We start from the raw sequence: 25,489 nt of genomic DNA, 5'->3' as shown, positions 1-25,489 counted from the left end.
CCTTTGCAGAACTGTATGCCAACATGTTCACAGGTTAATGCATTACTATGCAATCTGCTAACAATCCACCAAGCATTGAGTTGTCGTCGTCGTCCCCCCGCTTTCCTTTCTGCCTCAAACAGAGTCCCTTGCCACCAACCAAGCCACCATCTTTAGAAGAGACTTTCACAAAAGCAACCCAGCAGAAGCAGGACTTAAGCAGCGAGGGGCCCGTGCTAAGGGTTTCAGGTTCAGTTCTGGATATCACCATGCAGAGCTGGTGAACGCCACACACTTGGCACATAAAGGGTGCCAGGTTCAACCTTCAACACTGGGGAAGTCTCCCTGTCTGCGGCCCTCAACTTGAGAGCTGTTGCCAGCCAGTTCAACACTGAGTTAGAAGACCAAGAAGACCAACCACTTACACTTCAACTCCTTCCGCACTTGCCATTAACAGTTGCCTTGCCTTTTGAACCTCATTCTCACTACCTCTCCATCGAAAACCGCTTTCTGTCCATCAGCTGCTATTGAAAGTTATCTTGCAAGTGCCTCTGAACAGGCACCAACTTCTCATTCATGGTTTTGCACAGTGCTGGCATTTTCCAGAAGAGCTTTGCGCCAAGGCAAGAGACCACCCCACCAATGTGTGAAAAGTCCATGATAATGCCTCTTCCGTGTCAGGTGGACTCAACACACAGCCGGCAGAGTGAGAAAAAAGTATTCGGTTTCAAGATCTGAGCAAACAATGGGAGGGAGGAGCTACATCTTGACCATGAAGGGTCTATGGGGACAAAACTTGCATCCTGAAATGCTAAAACAATGGGAGCATTATATTCCATCCTGGATCTACTGCAGCTTCCACATTCAAGACCATCCTTCATCTAGCTCAGTACAAAACAAAGACCCTGGATGGCTGCAGTCCCTACCTGGAGATTAAATCTGGTACATTTTGCAATCTTTGAGCTATGGCCCTTCCTCCAGTTCTTTATTGACACATTAGTTAACAATAGGCCCCACTGTTTAACGATGATGATGATGATGGCAATAGAATTCAGCTTTAGGAGCTGACACAGTAGTCTGTTGGCATCATAAAAGCGACTGCTTATGTTTACAGCCCCCAGGATTTGGCCCAGGCCCATGCATGTGGTTCAGAGTGCATGACTAATGGAATAATTAGTCAAGGTCGGTGAGAACTAGAATGGTACTTTCTTTCGGGGTGGGGTAAGAGTCAAGATCACACTCCGAAGAGCTTTTCATCTCATGGCCCATAGCAACTTCACTTGTTTCTTTGCCTGTGCCCAAAGGAGAGATATGAGAGGGAAAGCATGTGTCTGTGGACTGTACCATCTCCAACTCTCTGGCTTTTTTTAATGCTCCTCCACACAAAGAAAAGCCCTGAACATGAGAGGAAAATACTAGGATCAAAACCTTTTAAGGGGAGGGGAATTTTGTTATGGAGAGAAGCATTAAGGGATGTGAATTTCCACCCATAGCCTGGAATGGTACAGTCCACTTGCGAGAAGGCTTGAGTCAAGGGAGCAAAGTCTGTGCCTAAAACAAGTTTAGTTCTGCCAGGATAGCTTAGTTGGTTGAGCAGGAGACTCTTAATCTCAGGGTCGTGGGTTTGAGGCACATGGTGGGCAAAATATTCCTGTATTGCAGAGGATTGGACTTGGTGACTCTTGGGGTCCCTTCCAACTTTACAATTCTAAGTTCTGGACAGCTTACGGACCCACCAAGCCCTTACTCAGTTTAAATAGGGTGCTTGCTGAAAATCAGCTGCAAAAATAAAATTATAAGGAAAAACAGAAATATTTGTTTTAAGGAGGCCTTGGTTAGAATTATTTTTATGAATCAATACAGCAAACCGAACTTCTCCAACACATAGCCCCTAAGCTAAATATTTAACTGACAAAATTATGAAGTGCCATCAAGATCTCTCCGTACAGAAATGCTATTTTCCTAGAAAACGCATTTCCAGTCGAGTGTTCCAATGGAGAGATATGAACTGCTACACTGCTCAGGATCCCCAAGAGGCAGATGTTTCTCATGAGCCAAAGCTCTTCAGTTACAAGAGTGGAGCAGCAATTCTTGGAATCAAAAACGGAGCTCTCTTGAGAGCAACTGTGGTGCAGAGCAGAGTTGGTATACTTGACAGGGGCAGAATTGTCAAAGTTCACTCAAGTCAGCATTAATGAAAGATGTTTGGGCAGCAGGTTTTGATGCTTTTTATTCTAAGTGTAAGGACAAAAATTCCTGTAGGCTCAGAAAATATATGTAAGCAAGCAGTATTATTAATATCGCAATGGAGTTCCTTTTATTTTCTAGATGAAGTCAGCACGCTAGATTAAACCACACTATTTATGGCACAAACAGTTTTTATAGGCAGCCATAAGAGGACTCAGAAACTATTACGATCTTGTTAATGCTTGAAATGGTATTTATACTTTTCCCTCTTCACAGACCTGGCAGCTCGTCTATAAAAACCCAGCTTCAAAATAGTTTTATCGTATTCTATTTTGACATGAGCAAGCATGCCCTGTCACTCACTCGCCATACACACACACACACAGAGGGGGGAAAGCTGCTGGACTGTGTAAAATCATCAAAAGCAACGGTTTGACTGTCCTCGAGGCAACTTTGAAATAAAACCGTTGCCCTGAAAATTCTGCACATTTCAAATATTTCAAAAAGCAAAGCAGCATTCCTAACCCATTGCTCCTCTTTCACTGTTAAGGATGCATCACAATAAGTACTGTTTAGGGCACTTCAATCCTGGACAAGCCTACTCAAGAGAGAGAGCTCACATACAAATTACATGTGTCTAAGACTGAAGTACAAAAGACATGTAAAGGCACCTCAGCAAGTCAGAAATAGAGAAGCAAATACATTAAAATACCCATTTACTAGCAGACGACAACACTCCTTCTCCAGCTTTTATCGAAAACACGTTTCTGCCCTAAAACAGGGGTCCTCAAAGCGGTTGAGATTGACCCATGGGGTCAGTGGGACTGTGCAAAAAATATATAAAAAAAAATCTTTTGTAACCATGAGTCTTGGGGGGGGGGGAATGGCATGAGCATGTACAGAGTGCACCTCTCATGCCAGTGAGGAACCTCTGCATTTATACCACAATATAACAGTATTCTTTATTTATTTTTACATTTCATAAACCTAGCAATGGTGGCTGATTAATAAATGTTGATTATATATTGATATTTCTTGACTTTGCTTCATTGACATTCCTAAGGGCTGGGTTCGAAGACAACTTCACAAGCTTATAATGGACTAAACAAACTCAGAATTTTGGGGAATCTTGCTCTATACAACATAATATCTCAACTTCCTATGCAGGTTGACTCAGGAGCAGTGCTCACTGTGTTCAGTAGGATATGATCCCAGTTAAGTTAGACAATTGCAGCCAAAATTTACTTGGGTCCATTCTGTAAAAACCAGCCTGCTGCTTAAATCCTGAAAATCCAACTATGTCCATTTTCCCACGATCTGGTCCAGGGGACAGAAAAGTTTCATTCTATACTAAACCAACCTGGAACAACCAGAGAATCTAAACTTGTGACACGTGGTAGAGAAAATCTGCGCTGTTATTAACATTTAGGCTGCAAGTCAGTGAGGCTTAATGGCTCTTACTTCCAAGTAGATATGCCTACGGTATTGCATGGTTAAAAATCATGGAATTAGAGCAATATGTAACCATAACATAAGCAACCTTTTGGGAAAATAAAAAGCATATAAACCAGGGTATATTTGCAGTGAGTTATTATTCTACAACCTCCCTAGACATGCACATGGTGTCTATTTTGGGTGGCGGGGGAGGTTTGATATAAAGCATGCAGAATTCAAAGACGCAGTATTTCTGCATTATTGCAAATGTATCCCAGCAAGATCAGAGAAAAGAAACTGTTTAGCAAACAGCCTGAGCAGATTAACAGGCAGCTGGGCAGAAAATTACCCAGATCAGATCCCTCCATTTGAAACATGATTACAAACAAACAAACGACGACGAAACAGGAGGGTTTTTTTTTACCTTTGCAGAGACATGATTTCACAAGCCATTCCTGAAAGTTTTCTCTGAAGGGGAAACTGAGAGCTGACCTCCTCCACTTTTTCCTCTCTGCACTGCACTGTAGTCTCGGGCTAGCCTAGCACAAATCTTTTTTTAAAAACCAAAAATAAAAATAAAATAAAAATCCCTGCCCGCAGCCAGCAGCGCTGAAGGCTCCAACCCGTCGCTTCCTGCCTGACTCCGGATTCAGTGCTAAAGCTACCGGAGACATTCAGAGAGACACGCTCTCCCTTTGCAAGCTGCCGATTATTTACCGTGCGCGAAGGGAGAGGCTTCAGGTTTCCAGCCCGCTCGAGGTCTTCCCCCTTTTTTGTGCGCCCGTGCAAAGAAAAATATAAAGCCACCCTCCGAGTCCACTTTGACCTTTTGTTCCCGAGGAAGCAGCTGAAGCATCCAGCCAATCAGAAATAGCAGCGGGTGACAACCAGTTCAGGCTGCTCGCTTGCCTCCTCCTCTCCTCCTCGTAGGCGCGTCGCCATCCCGGGTAACTTGAAACTTTCCCCAACAATTCCGCCCCGCCTGTCAATCAACTGCGCCCAACGGAGCTTGAGAAGCCAGAGAGGGAGGCGATAAAAAAGGGACTTTCAGCACAGCATGGGAGGAAAAAAGAAGATATTTGGGGACCTCTGCAGCCCCGCAAGTCAAAAATAAAAAAATAGGGGGCTTGTTATTGACTGATGGGAAAGTGGGGTTGGGGGAGAGGAGTGGAAAACCCAAATCTGGACGCCGGAATAAAGCTGCAACGACCGGTTTCCTCCTGCAAAAGCATCCTACGTGCTCAAAGCCCCATCGCCACGGTCTTGGGCGATGGGACTTCGCGCGCCGCATGCAGCGCTTTTGCTGTGCAAGCCTCTCCAGACATCACGTTAAGCACGTCGCTGTCACTTATTCATTTTCGGGAGGGGAAGGAGCAAGCAAACCAGAGCATCTTTCCAGTGCACTGGCACAAGCCCCTCGGGAGCTTTTTAGGTAACAGCAAGCAAAAGTGTCTTGGAGAACGCCTTGTTAAAGACCAGCAAAAGAATTTATTGTGGAAGGCAGAAATGAGGGCAAGCGATACTTGCCTTCTTGATGGTAAGGTACCCCTGACCATTAGGTCCAGTCGTGGCCGACTCTGGGGTTGCGGCGCTCATCTCACTTTATTGGCCGAGGGAGCCGGTGTACAGCTTCCGGGTCATGTGGCCAGCATGACTAAGCCGCTTCTGGCGAACCAGAGCAGCGCATGGAAACGCCACGTACCTTCCCGCTGGAGCGGTACCTATTTATCTACTTGCACTTTGACGTGCTTTCGAACTGCTAGGTTGGCAGGAGCAGGGACCGAGCAACAGGAGCTCACCCTGTCACGGGGGTTCAAACCGCCGACCTTCTGATCGGCAAGTCCTAGGCTCTGTGGTTTAACCCACAGCATGGTCATCATGGGCAAAGCCAGGGGCTGGGGGCAGGGGTGGGGAGCTGGCCCCCAAATCAAGTAAATAAAAAAAGTAGAAATTGTAGAAAGATTTTAACAGATTTTTCTGAGCACTTGGGGTCCAAAGAAATTAATGAAAAAAAGAACGACAACAACAACTGTTGTTGAGACATTTCATTCTGAATCTGCAAGAGAAAGCCGGACAGAGGATGTTGTCAGGTGGGTCTCCTGCCCCTCCCAACATAAAATCCTGGCTACGCCCATGATTCGCAAAATCCACAGACACATAAGCCCATCCAATGGTGCTGCTGTTTTAGGTTGGGATTCAATCATGGGCACATTTGGGATGCTCAAGTAAAGTTTATTTCGTGACAAACCCACTTCCCCTCAAAATATTTTTTCTTTTTGCAGGAAGGGAAGTGATGGGTAATGCGCTGGAAGGTGTGGGTTGGCTGCTGCTTGATGCAACATGGTGTGATCTCCGCAGAAACAAATAAGAATTAACGTACGATAAACAGCCCACGTCATCTAACCTCCCTGCAAACTTTGCGCAAACAAATAAGGACAAATGCTCAATAAACACTGTCGTCGTCATTTATGAATCACTTCCAAGGAAGCATCTTGAAGCAATTTCACAATGCAATGGAAACACATATAGAACAATTGCATGTATCAACACAATTTTGAATGAACAGACTGCTGTTTTTGTGGCAGCAGACTAACAGTTGCCTCTCTGAGAGGTATTTATTTAAGGCTTTTATACATAGCCCTTCACAATATATCCCCAGGGCGGGATAACTAAAACTTTCTCCCCTTGCAAATGAAAATGCATAGTTAGGCAGCAATCCTATGCATATTTACATAAAGTCCAGTCACAAAAGGTGTGCGCAGTACCAGCTTCTTATCAAATTTTGTTTTGTGTTTTTGGGGCACTGGTTATTTCATAATCATTTTTGTTCTAGTTTCCTTTCACGTGTTTGTAACAGGGTAAAAGTAGTTTATTGTTCTCACTATTGATATTATTGTTGTTTGACGGTGTTGGGTAAATTTTATTATATATTTTGCATTGACTGTGGTTTGTTTGTTTTTTAAATTCATTGCTAAAATAACCATGTTTTGTCCAACAAAGCCATCCTGTCCGCGTAAGGACTTCTGCTTGCACAGAAGAATTCTCCCCTTTCCTCTCCCCACAAGCCTCCAAAATCTGTTTCTGGAGGGTTGGGGGAATCCCCAGAGCAGATTTTAAGGAGTGGTGCGAGGAGGGGGGGAATGGAGGGCAAGTTCTGCTGCACAAATGGAAGTCTTTGCACAAACAGGATGACTTTGTTGGATACAATCCTTTTATAAACAAAGTGTGGAAGAATAAAAAGAAGACAGCATTCAAAGGAAAAAGCGGCCAATTAAAGGAGCAAGGTTTCAAGTATATATATAAATATTAAAAACGAACTGTTGAAATTCAGATAGCACATTCTCCCTCTCATTCTCTCACACACAGTGGTCATGCACCCAGCTGGAGACGTGCACATCTGTAAGTGATTAATAAAACCTAGAAACTTCTGCTCCTTTTAAGTAGATACTGGAAATCACGTGATTTACTTGACCAGCCAAATATTTAATAACAGCTATTTTGTTTTGTGAACTGGCCTGAATAATTCGTTACTCCTTAGTTCTGGACTTGTCAGCGACATAATAAATAAGGCATGTCTGCCTGTATACATCACTGACACAACCCAGGAGCATGGGACATGCAGAGGGAGGTTTCCCATTGACAATCCTTCATATATTTCCAAAACAATAATGCCAATTTACAGCTATTGACACTACTGTATCATTCTTACAACCAGGTATTGCACCCCTTGGTCACACTGCGTACCTTATGCATGCTTTCTTTAATGTCTTTAAAATATTCCGATACAGAGTATTTCTTAATATTTACAGGTTTGTTTGGTTTTTTAAAAAAAGTCTCAAGGTCTGATTTTCATTTTCAAAAATGAAACAAAATTTGTGCGTGTGTGTATATAGGTAAAGGTAAAAGGACCCCTGACCATTAGGTCCAGTCATGACCGACTCTGGGGTTGCGGCGCTCATCTCGCTTTATTGGCCGAGGCAGCCGGCGTACAGCTTCCAGGTCATGTGGCCAGCATGACTAAGCAGCTTCTGGTGAACCAGAGCAGCGCACGGAAACGCCGTTTACCTTCCCGCCAGAGCGGTACCTATTTATCTACTTGCACTTTGACATGCTTTCGAACTGCTAGGTTGGCAGGAGCAGGGACCGAGAAACAGGAGCTCACCCCGTCGCGGGGATTCGAACTGCCGACCTTCTGATCGGCAAGCCCTAGGCTCTGTGGTTTAACCCACAGCATCACCCTTGTCATATATATAACCTTGTGTATATATGTTAATGGAATAAGGAAAAGCTTTGTCTTTAGACATCCCTGTAAGTAATTTGTTTCAGAATTAGTTTGGGGCAAACTTTCCATCAAACCCTTGAGGGATGCAACTCAACTGATATTTCTGCCACTTCCCCCCAGATTCCTGGCAGTTTCTAAATTTGCACGGACTATCTGGCTATTCTTCCCCTTATGTGCCTGTAACGTTATGAAGACCAACCTTCCACAGCCTGGTACTCTCTCCAGATGTTTTTGGATAGCTCCCATCAGTCCTAGCCGGAGTGGCCATTGGCGTGCTGGCTGGAGATGATGAGAGTTGTAGTCAAAAACATCTGGAGGGTGCCAGTTTGCAGGAGACTGAAGCAGGCCCCCAACCAATAGATCCATGGTGCCAATCAATTATTGGAGAAGGGGGGTGGGTAGAAGGGATTGCTTAGGATCAACAATCGAGTGGCACGGTCAGAGATTTGTTGGTTGATACACGCACCTGTGAATCACTGGCTGCAGAGGTACTTGTCCCATTAGACATTTTTTGGGGTTAGGTTAAAATTCTTTTCTCTCTGTTCTGAATACAGCCTGATGGAGAGTTCTGTGAAACTGCAAACCTTGTGCCATTTAAAAACTATTAGCTGTGGCTGGTCCTCTGAAATATATCATCTTGCGACTTCTGTGCCAAGGAACTATGTTTGGCAGGGATCAGTAAATGATCCCAGGCACTAGTTTAGGGGGTAATCTACAGCCAGGACCTTCTAAAGTATGTGTTTAGAGCGGTGAGTTTGAACACAGGGCATGTGAATTAAGCGGAGTTTTTGAGGACCAAATGACCCCATCAAACATCAGATACAGAAGCTTACGGCTTCTTCCTCTTGAGTTTGCCTTGCAGGCAAGGGAAATGCGCCATTCAAAACATAAACAGTGACCTAGCATGCATGCTGCTGTGGCCTTGGGAAGACAGAGCACAGAATAATAGTAGCACATAAACAGATGCTGACAAACTGTGAAGTGTCTCGGCTTTAATGTGCCGTTAAGCTGTTTGTTTAATGATTCTAAATATTAACAGTCCAGCTGAGAAGTAGATATCAACATAACGATGCTTTGGCTGCAGTACTACACAATGTGGCGAAGCGGAAAGATTCTTATGGGGAGAGTTATGAACCTAAAAAGAGCCCCTTGGGATCAGGTGAAAGGCCTATCTAGTCTTGCATCCTCTCCACACAGTGGCCAACTGGATGCTCAGGGGATTCCTCTTCTACTAGGCCTTTGGCTGATTATATACACTTTTAAATGCGCTTGTGGGAGGAGGTGTCAGAAGGGGGGGGGGTTATTGTTTTGTTTGGGTCTTGTTTTCACTGTGTATTTTGTGTTTTTATCTTGTATATTTATGCTGTGAACCATCCTGAGATCTGTGGATGGAGAGCAGTATAAAATAAAATAAAATAAAATAAAATAAAATAAAATAAAATAAAATAAAATAAAATAAAATAAAATAATTTCCCATGGGGTGTTGAGGGTGTTAGGGGAGGAGGAGTACCTTTGGTGGGGGACTAATAATAATAATAATAATAATAATAATAATAATAATTTATTTATTTATACCCCATCCATCTGGCTGGGCTTCCCCAACCACTCTGGATGGCTTCCAATAAAATATTAAAAATACGATAAAACATCAAACATTAAGAACTTCTCTAAACAGGGCTGCCTTCAGATGTCTTCTGAAAGTCAGATTGTTGCTTATTGCCTTGACATCTGACAGGAGGGTGTTCCACAGGGCAAGTGCCACTACCGAGAAGGCCCTCTATGTGATTCCCTGTAACCTCACTTCTTGCAGGGAGGGAACCGCCAGAAGACCCTCGGAGCTGGACCTCAGTGTCCAGGCTGGACGATGGGGGTGGAGGTGCTCCTTCAGGTATACTGTTCCTTATAGGGTTGTTTGTCCACCTTTGGTCCCCACCCTGAACTCAGCACTCACCTGTGGCTCCTAGAAGCTGTCAGTAGGCGACAACAGCCACACCCCAGGAAGGGCTTTGACTGGCCAGCTAAACCAGGTGAGGGTAGCTGATGGGTCTCAAACCCTTGGTGAGTTAGGGACTTCTTCTGCATGAAAAGACAGGCTGCAACGGATTACCGGTAAGTGGACAAGACCAATGGTGGATCCAGTGGTCAAGAAGGCGGTTTCTGCAAGTGGTGTAGAGGGAAGTGAGGGGCAGATGGGGCTTGTCAAACGCACAAGGCAGTCCATCGAGGAGAAGGAAAACTCAACATACACCTCTGCTGCCTTGCAGGATATATTTCATGAAGATGGGAAGATGGAGTCAGCTATATGCTGTGCAGGCCAAAAGCTTGCAGAGGCTTTCTAAGAACTGATGCAGAAAGAGCACAGGAGAGCCTGGAAAGGACATTTCTTTCTTTCTTTTTTTAAGATGAAAGATCTCCTTTATTAATGAACCCCAACAATATTTCTTCAGATACAGGAGTTGTGAACTCAAAATACTCAGAAGAAAAACGAGTTAATATTGCATTATTCTCATAATAAATACTGCAACTCATTACCGGTAAACATATTGAAAAGCAAAACAGCTTGAAAAAGGGGAGGGGGGGAAAGAAAGAAAGAAAGAAAGAAAGAAAGAAAGAAAAGTTGATCAAAATGGAATTAAGGTTTGTTTTTTTGTTTGAACTATTAAGTCCTTGCAAGCACAGCTCGATTCCGCAGATCAATTCCCAAACTTGTGTAGAAAACATAACCCGATGTCCAGGCATGAGTACAATTGCAAATGTAGCCAAAACAGCACCACCGATCCACAAGACAAGAGGTATTAGCAGGGATGGGTGAACATTAAGGGTTGTCAGAAATAAAAAAGAAAAATCCATGTATCCCAAATATAGCCCTTCCATGCTAATTAGTCTTCTCATGCATCTGTAACAATAATAGCTGTTGCCCCAAATTAAACTCAGACAGGGCTGATCAGGATTGGACAGAAAGGGGTGTATGTCAGAAAGCTGCCTAGCTTCATTAGCCTAGCAGCCAATACTATTATTACGTAAGACATTAATTACAGAGGAAACCAGAGACATGACTTCACTTTTAAAAATTTTTTATTTTTAACCTTGATAAGCTAGTGAAGTGCATACATTCTTACCAAGCGGGCATCCCCAGTGCCAAACTGCAAACCCTGGGACACTTACATCTTTCCAAAATTGGGAATCTGCTCTACGTGGCAATATTTTAAGGCAGAGCATGAACATTTACTTTTCTTTTATTGCACAAGCCCCTGTGTATCTAGAGCAAGCCAGTCACCGGGTTTTGCAGAAAAGAGAGAGCATGAAATGGAATTTTCCATTTAATCAAAAACAGAGCACTGAAATTTCATCTGCAGACTCCTCCTGAGTCTTCCATCGCTTCCTAAAGCAAACAAGCCTGAGGGTGATAGGATATTAAACACCACGTATTTACTTTGAAATCAAATTGCCTTCGTATTTCCTCTGTTCTATTCATTTTAGTGTTATAATCTGGAAATGCTACAAGCGTTTCCCCTCTGCTCTTCTTAATGCCAGTTTTTACAAAAACGCACAAGCCAGGTTCAGGCATAATAGTTTCCTGCTATGAGGATGTGTCAAATTGAGCCTCAGGTTTCCACATTCTCCTTTGTGCATGGAAAGAAAGAAATTCAAAGCTTCCTTTTGCAATTTGGAGCAAACTGCAGATTCCAATGATGTCTGAATATGGGAAACTGTGATTTGGACAGATCAGTTACGTAGGCAACAAGCCATGACCTGAAACAACAACTTGATCCTGGTTTGATCCTCACTGCCAGATTGTAATATTTGGTATCCATTTCCCAACGTCTCCCTTTACTGATCCATAACTGACTGGACACCTACAAACCAATAATAAAACCAATAATAAAAGAAGAACTAAGGATTTCAGAAAGTTAAACGCTAGGCTGATACCATCGCCATCTTCCCAGTATGCCACCAAAACCGTCTAAATAAATTATGTAGCAGTTTCCTTTCTTCAGAAACATGAGACACCAAGCAGAGACAAAAAAGCAATTTCTAATTAGGATACGGGGAAAATCTGATTTAGCTGTGCCCATGTGGTTTGAAATAAAACTTGCTGCTTGACAATACCTGCAACGCCCCGCCCCTTTTGCCCCAGCCAAGGCTGTACTTGCCCCACATCTGATGTCATACATGTAGACCAGGGGAAGTGTGGCTTGGCAAAACATCTTGGGGGGGCTCATTAGGCTTGCGGGATAGAGTTACCCATTGCTGCCTTGAAGGCAAGTTAAGTTAGTAACTAATTATACTTGGCCTGACAAAGAGTGTGAGTGAAATGGTTAAGTCTAAAAGACTTTAGCAAAACTGTATTTAAACTAAATGATCCAAGCATGGACTATAGAGGCTGGCTCAGATGGGACACTAACATCTCAGGGAATCTGGAGTATTGGCTTCAGCCCAGGAAGCCCCTTCACGCCTTCTCTATGAACTAGAGCTGGGAGATATATCAATACATCATCTAAAACTAGTCTGAAGTCCATATCGTGATACAGTGGTACCTCGGGATGCAAATGGGATCCGTTCTGGAGCCCCATTCACATCCTGAACAGAACGCAAGACACGCCTGCACGTGTTGCCGCTTCCGCGCATGACGTCATTTTGACCGTCTGCGCATGCGACGAAGAGCGCAACCCAAAAATACTTATCCTGAAGTGTATTTATCCCGAGGTATAACTGTATTGGTTTCCTAATTTTTGACCTGGCAATATATCACAAATCACGATGTGTGTGTGTGTGTGTGTGTGTGTGTGTGATGCAAGAATCACAATGTGGGGGAAACCATGAGACCTGCCAATGCCTCTACATAGCTCCATCCTTATGTCAGACATCTTAATATATCAGTGTATCGCCAATGTTTAGCTAGTGGTAATATCATGATGTTGAAATCCAGCTATCGCCCAGCCCTACTATGAATGCGACTTTGGTGGTTTCCAAGCAATTTGCAGCTATTATAATTCGAAGCTTTTCCTTCCACCAAGAGCCTATGAGACAAGCTGAAAAGCTGTCGCTTCGTTTCACTGACTCATTCTCTGCACTCATGTGTAAAGACGAGATACCTACAATTATGTGAGCATCTCAGTTCTCCAGATTATGTAATTCTGCCGTCAGTCATCTGAAGAAGGGCAACACGTAAGACTAGCCAGCTGCAGCTCAAGTTTTAAGGAGCACAGCCAATAAATAGCTGTTTGCATAGGCTCCCCTGGAACTTGTGTGTGTCTTGGGTGGAGCTGGACAAGAATACATTGCTGGTCAGCAACTGGCCTTTACGGGAGATGACACACCCAGCATCAAAACGTGTTAATTTTGCCACACGCTGGCCTATCTGACTATTTCTTGGCTCCCTTGGAGGAGGCCTGGCAGCAAGTTTCTCAAAGGGCTTTCTGGGAACATATCAAGTTATTAAAAACTGTCATTCAATCTGTCAGGGGAACAGCATATGGAACAGTTTGCTGGGCCCTTTCTGAGACTGTCTCAACACACAAGGCCACTTCAGATTCCATTTCCTCTTGTATTGTCACATCCAGCCTTGGGGTGATATATATAGATACAGCACAAAAAAGGACAGAATGCAAACACAAATATATATATTCAATTTTTGTGTGTGCCAATATTCATCAGCATGGGTTTTTCTGGGGGTGGGGCACACTCCCCACCCTGGGGTCCTAAAGGTATTTATTTTTAAGGACCCAGACAAATGCAAGTTAATAATAATAATAATAATAATAATAATAATAATAATAATAATATATTTATAGCCTTCCCATCTGGCTGGGCTTCCCTAGCCACTCCAGGAGGCTCTCAACAGAATATCCAAAGGTAACTATGGGGTGTGGCGCTCATCTTGCTTTTCAGGCTGAGGGAGCCGCTGTTTGTCCACAAACAGCTTTTCCAGGTAATGTGCCCAGCATGACAAAACCGTTACTGGCACAACAGAACACCATGATGAAAGCCAGAGTGCACAGAAACACCATTTATCTTCCCGCTGCAGTGGCAACAATTTATCTACTTGCACTTGTGTGCTTTCGAACTGCTATGGTGGCAGAAGCTGGGACAGAGCAACGGGAGATCACCCAGTCGCGTGGATTCGAACCGCCAACCTTCTGATAGGCAAGCCCAAGAGGCTCAGTGGTTTAGACCACAGCTCCACCCGCATCCCTTCTCCCAACAGAATATAATAATAATAATAAAAGTGATAGAACATCAAACATTAAAAACTTCCGTGAACAGGGCTGCCTTCAGGTGTCTTCTAAAAGTAACTGATAATTGTTTATTTCCTTGACATCTGATGGGAGGGCGTTCCACAGGGCGGGCGCCACTACCGAGAAGGCCCTCTGCCTGGTTCCCTCTAGCTTCACTTCTCGCTGTGAGGGAACCACCAGAAGGCCCTCGGAGCTGGACCTATGACTGGACAAGTCATAGACCTTCCCCTACCTGGTCTCAAATTATTTATGTGGACACACATGGTCACTGGTACAGAGTACTTCCACCTCTTTGTTTTTTGCTGCCCAGGGCAGCCAAGACATGAAACTTTATCTCAGCTACACACTCATTATATGGTCTTACCATACCACCGCACCCCCATCTGCAAAATGGATGACCTGCTGTAAGGATGGCTGAAATAATCTATGGCCTAGTTCTGACAGCATGTTAAGCCAAACCAAACCTTGGCTTGGCCCAGCACACTGTGGATCAGGGAGGAGCAAAGCTGCTGAGAGAGCGAGCCAAGGTTTAGCTTAGCGTGCCAGGGGAACCGGGCCTATGCGAAGCACTCTGTAAACCTGAAACGGGCTATAAATACTGTTTTCTTGGAACTGGGAGTTGCTTGACCCTGCCTGGCTTTTGGCCACAGAGAAGCTGCTGCTATGAGCAATAAATGGCGCTATGGCATTTCTACACAGAGGTGGCTGCTTTTCTAGCCTGTATTTAAAAGGGAGCGCACCACAGGCTTTGGCGGTGCTCCAGTTGATTTAGTCAGACTTCAAATAAACCTAGCCTAGAAAGCGTCTTTGAAGCCTTAAGCCGGTGTTTTCAACATGGCGCTTTCAACAAGGGGTAGTCACAGCTGGGAAGGGAATAACTGACCCCTCCAATTTCCCCAGTTCACACTGCAACAAAGCTTGAAAAATCTTTCCATTTGCCACAACACAGTGCTTCCTTCAAGTGTAATTTCAGCAGGGAGAATAGCATGGGGTGGATGGGGCCCCTTTGGGTGCTGTGGACGGCTTCTGCGGATGCATATGCACCCATGGGTGCCACATGGGCGACCAATGGATTGGACTCCCTTCGGAGAGATTTTAAGATGTGTTTCAGTGAGGGCCAATGGTGAACATGGCCTCCATCGCTCACCTTTCAATCTCCAAGTCTCTTAGAAACCAATAAAAGGAAAAGCTGCTTCGCCCCAGGCCCTGAGGCACACTGATGGAATTGTTCAAATTGTAGACACAAGTACAATTTCTCTAACTCGGTCTCTGCCTTGATTAAAAAATATTTCTGCCATGTCATGGGAATTCTCCAGTGAACTCCTTCGGCAAAGGCGGAAGGTGGGCTGCGCATAGCACTCAAAATCATTTGTAGCTGTGGCAATACCAAGACTGAGATCGCATAGAAAATGATGCCTATTCAGAGCTGGTGACCTCGACTCTTTTGAGTCTCTTTCCCACCCACTCCATAATGGGAGATGTCCAAGAAACTGTATCTGGAATGTAAGCAGTGAATCAGAAAATCAGAGAATTATAGAGCTGGAAGGGACCACGAGGGTCATCTAGTCCAACCCCCTGCAATGCAGGAATATTTTGCCCAATGTAGGTCTCGAACCCACAACCCTGACATTAAAGAAAGAAATGTTTCTGCAAAGCCCTGCAACACCAATTCACTTATTTCCGATCGCTTCTATTCCACTTTCCCATCTAAAAGATAGCCAGAGGGGCTGGTTGTTGTTGGGTTTTTTTTATAAGGGGCGATAAAAAATACAGTGGTACCTCAGGTTAAGTACTTAATTTGTTCCGGAGGTCCGTTCTTAACCTGAAACTGTTCTTAACCTGAAGCACCACTTTAGCTAATGGGGCCTCCCGCTGCCGCAGCGCCGCAGGAGCATGATTTCTGTTCTTATCCTGAAGCAATGTTCTTAACCCGAGGTACTATTTCTAGGTTGGCGGAGTCTGTAACCTGAGGCGTATGTAACCTGAAGCGTATGTAACCCGAGGTACCACTGTATTTATAAAACAAGAGGGCAACAACAACAACAAAATCTAACAGCCAACAGAAGATCAACTACAGTTCAAAAAGTTTAATTTTCTATTTAAACTCCCATGGAATAATTAAAATAGAAATAGAGGAGATGGGGCCAGGTGGACCTTCTCAGGGAAGGCGTTCCACAGTTTTGGGGCCAGGACAGAGAAGGCCCTGTGTCTCACATCTATCCGCCATGTCTCTGTGGGGGAGCAAGCAACCGTGTCTCCAGTGTATATCTCCATGTTCAGGTAGGTTCATAGAGGATGGAATCAAAGAACTGTAGACTTGGAAGGGAACCCAGAGGATCATCTAGTCCAGCCTCCTGCAATGCAGGAATATGCAGCTGTCCCATACGGGAATCGAACCTGCAAGCCCGGCATTATCGGCACCACGCTCATATGATATCCTGGATTACAGACCCCTGACTGTAAAATTAAGCCCATAAACAAAGTGTTAGCGAATGAAGATGGCTTAATACAGGAGTATTTTGACCCAACTGAAACTTCTAAGCTGCCATTAATACCCACTTCCAGATAAAAACAAAAGCCATTTATTTGCTTGATCAATAATAACACCACACGTTCGGACAAATACTATGAACTTCCCAAACAGTTTTTGATGACACCAAAACTGGTTGTGACACAATACCCAACACGGAAGATTGGCAAATCCTAATGGTAGAATATCTGCAGCTAGCGAAAGCGACAGGAAGACTAAGAGGCCAATCAAAACAAAAAGTCTATAAGGATTGGGGAATCTTTAAAGAATATTTAGAAAACTATGGAATAAAAGGAAATATCTTGGCAGAATTAGACTGATCCCTGTATTGTATAAATATAAGTCTGTAGGGAGGTAAAAAAAATTATATAAGAAATATGTAACTGTGCGGTATAAAGTAATGGATAGATAAAGTATAGTGAGATTAAGTCAGTTTTAAATTTCTTCTCTATAAGTTTTATAATTGTGTTGAGTATCAGGAGTATATATTATGATAATTATATTAATCTTCTTGTATCTTATAGTGTGGTGGTTTGTTTGATTTTTCTGTTATTTGATTGTATGTTTGTTTACTTGTACGTACATTGTATGTATGTACAAATATATAAAGATATATATTTTCCTCTCCACAGGGAAGAGAGAGATGAAGAATAGAAAGCATGGCATGTGTTGTAGCAAGTTGGGGACCAAAACTGTTATCCAGAAATTATAAAGAAAGGGACAGGAAACAAAACAATGAGTCTGATTGTGCCATTATATAAAGTTATGTTGTACTCACAGATAAAAGTTATAGCTTTCCAATGTAATAAAGGCTACTGTGCAGCAGAATAAGAAAAGGACAAATAAAATGATTCGACCACTTTCCTTAAGAGACAAGTCTAGGGTGGGGGTTGAACCCTTGAATGACAAGGGAGTCAAAGGTGTGGTAAAGGACGAAAAGGAGCTTGCAGAGAAGCAGAATCCTTTAATCTGTCTTCAGAACGGAAGATACAGAGCAGTTCCCAGTGCCTGAACTAACTTTTGCATGAAGGGAGTCGGAGAAACAGTTCTCTGCACAGAGCTGGAAATGGTCCAAAATGATCAAAAGTCTGGAGCAACTCCCCTAAGAGAAAAGGTTGCAGCATTTGAGAAAATTCAGAGAAAAGACAAGTAAGATTATGGAGAAAGCAGACGGAGAAAAGAGTTTTTCTCCCTCTCTCATAACACTAGTGGACATCCAAGAAAGCTGAATGTTGGAAGATTCAGGGTAGGTGAAAGGAAGCATTTCTTCACAAAGTGCGTAGTTCAAACTATGGAAGTTCAAACTGTGCCACAGGAAGCTAGCAGCTTGGATAGCTTTCAAAGAGGACTGGGCAAATCAGGGAGGCCAAGACATTCTGTGGCTACTAGCCATGACAACTAGGTTCTACCTCCACAATTGCCAAGAATCACAGTGGGCAGAGAGCCATTGTGCTCAGGTCCGGCTTCCAGGTTTCTGTGGGAACAGGGTCCATTGGTCTGATCCAGCATGCAAGATCCTGTGTTCTTATGCAAGGCATTCTTAAGCAGGTGTCTGCCCAACAACCTTGGTAAGCCTGCATTCAAATAAACACATACGACGTCCGGTGTGAGTTAGTCGCTGATGCCCAGGAACGATCAGTAGCCTTGCGATGTTCTCCTGGTTGCTGACTTGGATTCGGTGCCTTTTAAATTTGCAAATGCAAGACCTGCAGGGATTGTTTCCACTCAGGAGCTGCTCCCAAGCAAAGTCAATCGAGGCTGAAAGAAGAGCTTGCCGCCATCGCCCATCAACCTGTGGCCCTCCATAAAGTTTGGGGGCTCCATCTCCTATCAGTCCCAGCCAGCGTAGTCAATAGTCAGAGGTGATGGGAGTTGTGGTCCAACCGGATCTGGAGGGCTTCAGGTTCCCTGAAGTACCTTCCCCTGAGAAGCTGCCAGTTAATAAGGAAGCATCATGTGACCCGAACCAATCTAACTGAGGAGATAGCTTCTCTCGCCGTCTCTCCCTGTGCTTTAGGCCCTTGTTGTGTTAGTTTTTCCAAGCTGACTCACTTCATTTTTTAAAAGCACATTTGTCTCCACCCTCCTATGCAATCAGCCCCATTCTGTATCCCATTGTGGGATGTTGGCACTGCGAAGGGTGTTGCATAACCAAACTTTGAGAAATACATTCTTCGAGGGAACAGGCAACAAAGGCTCTTGTGATATAGGCTTTGAGGTTGCTGTTTTTCTGCTCTGGGTGTCTGACTGCTGCAGTACTGGAGAGACACAGCTGGTAGTGTTATTTCCCGTCCCTCCACCCTGAAAGTTTTCCCCCCCTATAGTGCAAAACCGAGTCCACAAAACATACAAAATGGTTCAGATGATCCGAAATTTGCTAACTACAAAATAAGGGCACGAGCTACGGGAGCAAGACTGTTCAGCAGAAACAGAAGATGCCTTTGCATTGCATTTTACCTATGGCTGATGGCTGCCACTACTTCTGCCCTACTGATGTGCATAGCTGTCAACCGTCCCTTATTTGGCGGGAAAGTCCCTTATCCAAGTGCCATGTCCCGCTGCTGTCCCTTATTGATGATGTCCCTTAAATTTCTCGGGTGTCATGGCCTGGGAATCCGATTCAGAGGCTGAACCGGAGGAATCCCAGCCTGCACAGGAGTCCCCGCCTCCAGGGCCGGCTGAGCTGGGGCAGGGCCTTGATTCTGAAGCGCCTACACCTGTGCCGGATCCTCAGGAGCAGGCACCAGGTGAATCCACTCTGGCTCTGGAGGTGGTTGAGGACTCAGTGCCTACAGGTGAGTCTCCCCCTGGGTCCAGTAACCCTTCAGCCTCTCCTGAGCTGCAGAGGCTCAGGGCAGAGAGGCGAAGGGAACTGGTTTCTCCCAGGAGGAGTGCTCGCCTTAAGGCCAGGAGAGGCGGGTCTCCTGGGGGCCGGGACCGCCCCTGGCCTCAGAGAAGATAAAGGCCAGTCAGCCCGGTCCCAGGTTGTGGGAGCAACGTCGTCGAAGAGCTGTTTTGGCCAGCATCCAGTCCTGTCCCCCCAGAGTTCCTGTCCTTGCCCGGCTTCTCGCTGTGGACCCCGCTTCGCCCGTGGAGGACTGTCTGCTGACCCTCAACTCAGGTTTCAAAGGAAGCAGCTCCTCTCCCTCCCTCCCTTCCGGCCAGGGAGGAGGGAGGCTCCAACTGTATTGCTTGGCTGTGTTGCTCACCCAATAAGGAGTCTAACGACTGGGGGGTGGAGCTTGCATGCCTTGTGCTGATCAAATCGGCCGCGTTGCCTGGGGAGTCGCCTTTGCTCAGCACTTCCCAGCGGAGAGGCGACGGTGCTTTTCCTTGCTGCATCCCCTTTGCTGGGTTGCTGTGCTGTGGGAACCACCACTTGAGGCTTCGTTTGGCTGCTGGCTGGGCTTTCTGCCTTTGGCTCGGAGGGACTCAGAAGTTGAACATACCTGTGTTCTGAAAATCCCTTATTTTGGCTGCTGATCCCTTATTTTTGAGGCTGCTGGTCCCTTATTTTCAAATCTGTAAGTTGACAGCTATGCTGCTGTGCCCTATGATGTGTTAGAAATCCCCAAGGCGCCAAGTGCGTTTTGCGACTGGCACAGGCCCAACTGCGACCACACAGAGATCTCTGGGTGCCAGGGTAGTGACTGACATCTTCATCTGGCCGGCCCCTCAGGCTTTCTTAAGTAGAGTTCATTTATTGCATTTATATCCCACCTGTTTCTCCAAGGAGTACATGGTTCACAACCCTCCTCAGTTAATCCCTACAGTGACCCCGCGAGGTGGGTTAAGAGGTTGTGACTGGCCCAAGGTCACCCAGGTCCTAGGCAGACACCCTAACCACACCACCACACTGGCTTCCTTGCATACCTCTGCTACAGGGGCAGATTAAGTAGGTAATTAAAGAAGGAGAAAGCAAAGTGTCATTTATAGAAGGGTCTGAAATATTTTCCTTGAAACTTTGTTTTATTCAGGATTGTTTTATTTGATGTTTTAATGTGCTGTAAACTGCTTTGAGATTTTAAAAAATATAAAGCGGTATAGAAATGAAAATAATAGTAATAATAATAATAATAATAATAGTAATAATAATAATAATAATAATACAAAGAAGAAGCCCCACTGCAAAAACAAAAAAGGGGGGCTAGACATTTCACTGTGGTAACTGCAGCCTAGGTTTACGGTGTCATTTGGTAATTAGTTTATATATCTGATTTTCAAACACTGCACCTATTGCCCTGTCCTGTGAAAAGGGCAGGAGTGTTTGAGTGTTGCAGTATCCCTAGGAATTAAGATACACCCACAAAAGCACATTTCCACCTTGTTTATGACGTTGCTAGAGGACTGCGAACCCAATAAACCCTTTACCATTGGAACAGAAAGCTGTATAAGCGAGGCTGAGAAATACAGCTTTGGCACAAAAGCAAAGCTTCACTCTGGAAACATCCAAGCATACCCGCAAGGTGACACAGTGTACTTCCCCTGGCAAATACCCATGGCAGCGTGTACTGCAATCACAAAATCTCTGGCAGAATACACCGAAAGAACATAAGAGCCTGCTTACTTTCTCACCCTTTACCACTTAACTCTGTTGCAGCAGAACTGCAAACGCTACACAACAGCTCTGAGGTTGGATTCTTATTAATTGGACTTGTTCATTGCTTGTTACACAGACGTCTCCAAGTGACTTGCAACGTATTTGAAAGCATAAACATAAATACACTTTAATGTTGAGGCGTTCCTGCAAAACCACAAACAATACATGTATAAAATAACCCCCACATCCTCATCAACCACTTGGCAGCAATGACCTGGAAGCTAGTTCCTAAGAGTGTTGTGGCACTTTAAAGGCTAACATGAAGGCTTAAGACAGTGCGGTCCAACTTTTCATACCAGATGGGCTGCAAGAGTACTTTGATTGCTCCCTTCTCCTTCCCAAAGCTCTAACTACACTTTGGGAAGAAGGACCCTGTCAGAGCCCTTATGCCTTCTTCACAAAGCCCAGCGCCCTGCTTACCTGTCTTTGGGAAGGCAGCATGAGGGCTGAGAGGGGTATCAAATGTTGCTGTAAAGGTAAAGAGACCCCTGACCATTAGGTCCAGTCATGGACGATTCTGGGGTTGCACGCTCATCTCGCTTTATTGGCCGAGGGAGCGGCGTACAGCTTCCGGGTCATGTGGCCAGCATGACTAAGCAGCTTCTGGTGAACCTGAGCAGCGCATGGAAACGCCGTTTACCTTCCCGCTGGAGTGGTACCTATTTATCTACTTGCACTGCATGCTTTCAAACTGCTAGGTTGGCAAGAGCAGGGACTGAGCATCGGGAGCTCACCCTGTTGCAGGGATTCAAACCGCCGACCTTCTGATCGGCAAGCCCTAGGCTCAGTGGTTTAACCCACAGCGCTGCCAAAAAGGCATTGAGGGCCACATGAGGCTCTCGGGCCATGTGTTGGACCACCCTGGCATAAGCTTTCATGAACCAACAGTCCACTTCATCAGATATCTGAATTGTTACAGGTATGCATATCCATGGTTTGGGTGTGTGTGGCGGATTGTAAGCAGTGAGGTCAGAGGGAAACTAAGTGCAGAAAAGTACAGACAGTGACAACTGAGTCTTTGTCTTATAAAGAATGCGCAATATACTTGCGAATAGCAGTGAAACTCTGCATTGCACAGAACTGGAAAAACAAACAACAGCAGCCCAAAAGCTGGGCTTTTGATTTTATAAAGAAAACTTGCAAAGCAGATGCATGTGAGTAAAGGATTTGGTGTGGTGGAGGACTGGTGATCAGTAGGATGAGAGGAGGCCTCCATTGTGATCCTGAGGAAAAACCATCTTCTGAAGCTAGTATTTGCAGGTATACCACTTTCCATTTTCGTATTTTTTTCTTGATGTCGTGCCCACTGCAGAGGGTTGCATTTGTTTGGGGATATCAGCAATGCACCTGCAATAGGGGAGGCTAGAGCAGCCCAAAGTGGACAGGATGCATCTCCCCTCTCTCCCTATACTTCACTACCTGTCCAGCGATCAACAGATCAGTCCTGCTACAGCTCTGAATTGATCACTTAAGGGGAAAAGTCCGGAATCCCAGTCTCACAGCAGCCAAGCAGATGCCTAGGGGAAGCCTGAAACAGGACCTGAGTGCATCAGCACTCTCCCTCCTTGCAGTTGCCAGCAACTAGTATTCGGAGGAATACTGCCCATGACAGTGGAGGCAGAACACAGACCTTGTGGCCACTTGCATGGGGACACAGGGAGGTGCCATACACAGAATCAGGCCACTGGTCCATCTAGCTCAGTACTGTCTCCACTGGCTGGCAGAATAGAGCGTGTTGAATTCTTCAGCTTTCAAATTCCCAAAATGATGGGTGCTAAAAATGACTTTGAGAATTCAAAATATATTTTGGCTAAATTGATATGATTTAGTCTTGCTGGGTAAGCAAAATGTGCGTAAAATTGCACAGAAATCTTTAAAACAATTGTCAAGTACTTGCAGTTATATCATTATTATTATTATTATTATTATTATTATTATTATTATTATTATTTAGCATTGCCTGACATTTTCAGAGAGAAAATTAAAATTCTTTGGTTTTCTGAAAGCAGTTCACATGCTTCTTCATCAAACATAGACTTACCAGTTACAAAAAAAAAAAAAAATAAATCCTCACACCCCCAAAACATATTTTTTTAAGACTTCTCATGGAAGATATTTTCAAACATTAAGTTTCACTCCCTAAAATGACATGCCCTACTGGCAGAAGCTCTTTTGGACAGCGAGTTCTCCCAGCCAATCTGGAGAAACTGGGGACTGAACCTAGGATCTTCTGCATGCAAAACAAATGCTCTACCACTGCACCATGGCCCTTCCTTTCCTTGTCAAATGCTTCTCCTGCTCCTTTCTTCATGCCATCAACTTTGCCCAGTTTCCCAGCAGCTTTCCCCACCCTCACCTTCCTTCTCTCCCTCCAGGCTCCCCCACGGAGCATATTAGGTCCTCAAGCTGCAGATTCCCCATGCTTGGGCGAAACAAGAAAATGGATTACTCCAATTAAGTAAATATACCGTATTTTTCTCCCTATAGGACACACTTTCCCCCCTCCATAAATGAAAGGGAAATGTGTGTGCGTCCTATGGGGTGAATGCAGGCTTTCGCTGAAGCCTGGAGAGCGAGAGGGGTCGGTGCGCAGCCCCGTGCCTGGGGGGGAAATATTTTTTTTTCTTTATTCCCCCGCCCCCCCAAAAAAGCTAGGTGCGTCCTATGGGCCGGTGCGCCCTATGGGCCAAAAAATACGGTATATGTTTGCCAATGGCACCTGAGAGTCCCATGACAGCCACGGACAAGTAAAAAACCGGAAGGTGTCCACATTCCTCTCGTAATGCACACACAAGGTGCCTTCACCTCAGCTTCACCTGGGACAAAGTGCCTAGTCTAGCCAAGAGACAAGAAACGAAACAAGCAGCAGGAATGAGGGCAGAAGAGTTGATGGTTAGCTGGGGGATGGATAGGAAAACAGACCAAGGGGAATGCTAAAGACCTCTGGGATAGCAAGGCTTTGCCTTTCTCAGCAAATTCATAAATACTGTAAATCCTTTCTTAACAAGTGTAAAAAACAAAAAACCCAGCCAACTACACAGGAAAAACTCTCATTTGGAGGAAGACAGGTGCAGAGGCTGGTATTAAAGAGCATGGAGCGGGCAGGGGAAGGGAGCTGTCCACTGGGAGTTTGCAATTCATGGTGCTGAACCCTGTCAACAGTCTTGGGTTCTCTACAATGCTTTGCCCTGGTGCATCACAGCACAGAACGAGGGTGGAAGGGGGAAGCAATGTCACAACAGGTGGACTGATCTGGATAGTACAAACGGCTGACACTTTAGGCATTCAACACATCCATTTCCCTGTTTCCTGACTTTCCCCTCTAGCCTCACAGAAGTCAAATAAGCAAAGGGAGTAGCTTCTGGCCTAGTCAAGTTTTACTCACAGGGCAATGTCTTAAAAAAAATTAAAAATAAGGAAAATAGTCTGTTCAAAGCAAAACGAAATTGTTCAAAGCAAACGCAGTTCAAAGCAAAACAAAACTGAGAAGTCAAGGAAACTGCTCCTGGAATTGCTATAGGGGATTTTTTCATGGCTTTGAGATCTTCTGAAAGGGATTCCCGTAAAGCTGAGGAGGGACCATTGCGATATATTTATTTCAAGGTGGCAGCCACTTTGAACTGGCTGAGGGGGCGGCTTAAAAACAGATTCCTACTTATTCCTGTCCTGAGATTCCTGAATTGCATCTCTGTGTTAGCCCAAACACAAATGAAAATACAAATGAAGAAGTTGCCATATCCACACCAGACATATACAAGAATGATTTAACAATAATTCTCCCTTCCCAGGGAACTCTGGGAAATGTAGCTCTGTGAGGGGAATAGGAGTCTCTTAACAACTCTCAACACCCTTAACAAACTACAGTTCCCAGGATTCTTTGAGGGACGCCATGACTTTAAAACTGTATGATAAAGAGTGCTGATGGGGCCACACCTCCAACAGCCTGCTGTTCTGCCCCAGCGCCCATCTCATTCTACCTCAGGGGCAGAAAAAAACTTTTCTAAAACAAAACAACAACAACTGTGGGCTGCATTCCCCTCTGACCAACATTCCAGGGCAACATGCTTAGTGCCTGGTCAGAGGCAAAAGAGGACATTGCCTGTCTCTTTAGCTTCTTGCATCTACCAACTCTTCACACACCCAGGGCAGGGCACTTTGCATTATGGGTTTTATAGGGCTATTGGGATAGGGCTCTATGGTACTGCCCCTCTTGGAGGACATAGGATGCCGCTTCCAAG

At 44.8% G+C, this 25,489-nt stretch overlaps 1 protein-coding gene across 4 annotated transcripts in view; it reads right to left on the bottom strand.

The window, feature by feature from the left end:
• FAM13A (family with sequence similarity 13 member A) overlaps positions 1-25,489 on the bottom strand; it is a 136,497-nt gene that overhangs the window by 61,516 nt on the left and 49,492 nt on the right. The window contains exon 1 of one of the 4 annotated variants that reach the window (XM_053404088.1): positions 4,025-4,475. The exons of the other annotated variants lie outside the window; for them this stretch is intronic. Coding sequence (XP_053260063.1) covers positions 4,025-4,053 — 29 coding nt within the window. The 5' untranslated portion in view covers positions 4,054-4,475. Of the gene's footprint in view, positions 1-4,024; positions 4,476-25,489 lie in introns of those variants that run through there. 4 annotated transcript variants of the gene reach the window in all.

This window comes from Podarcis raffonei, chromosome 9, assembly GCF_027172205.1.
Source record: "Podarcis raffonei isolate rPodRaf1 chromosome 9, rPodRaf1.pri, whole genome shotgun sequence".
NCBI lineage: Eukaryota > Metazoa > Chordata > Lepidosauria > Squamata > Lacertidae > Podarcis > Podarcis raffonei.
Note: the sequence above shows the minus strand (reverse complement) of the source record. Positions and strands in the feature narration are given on the sequence as shown.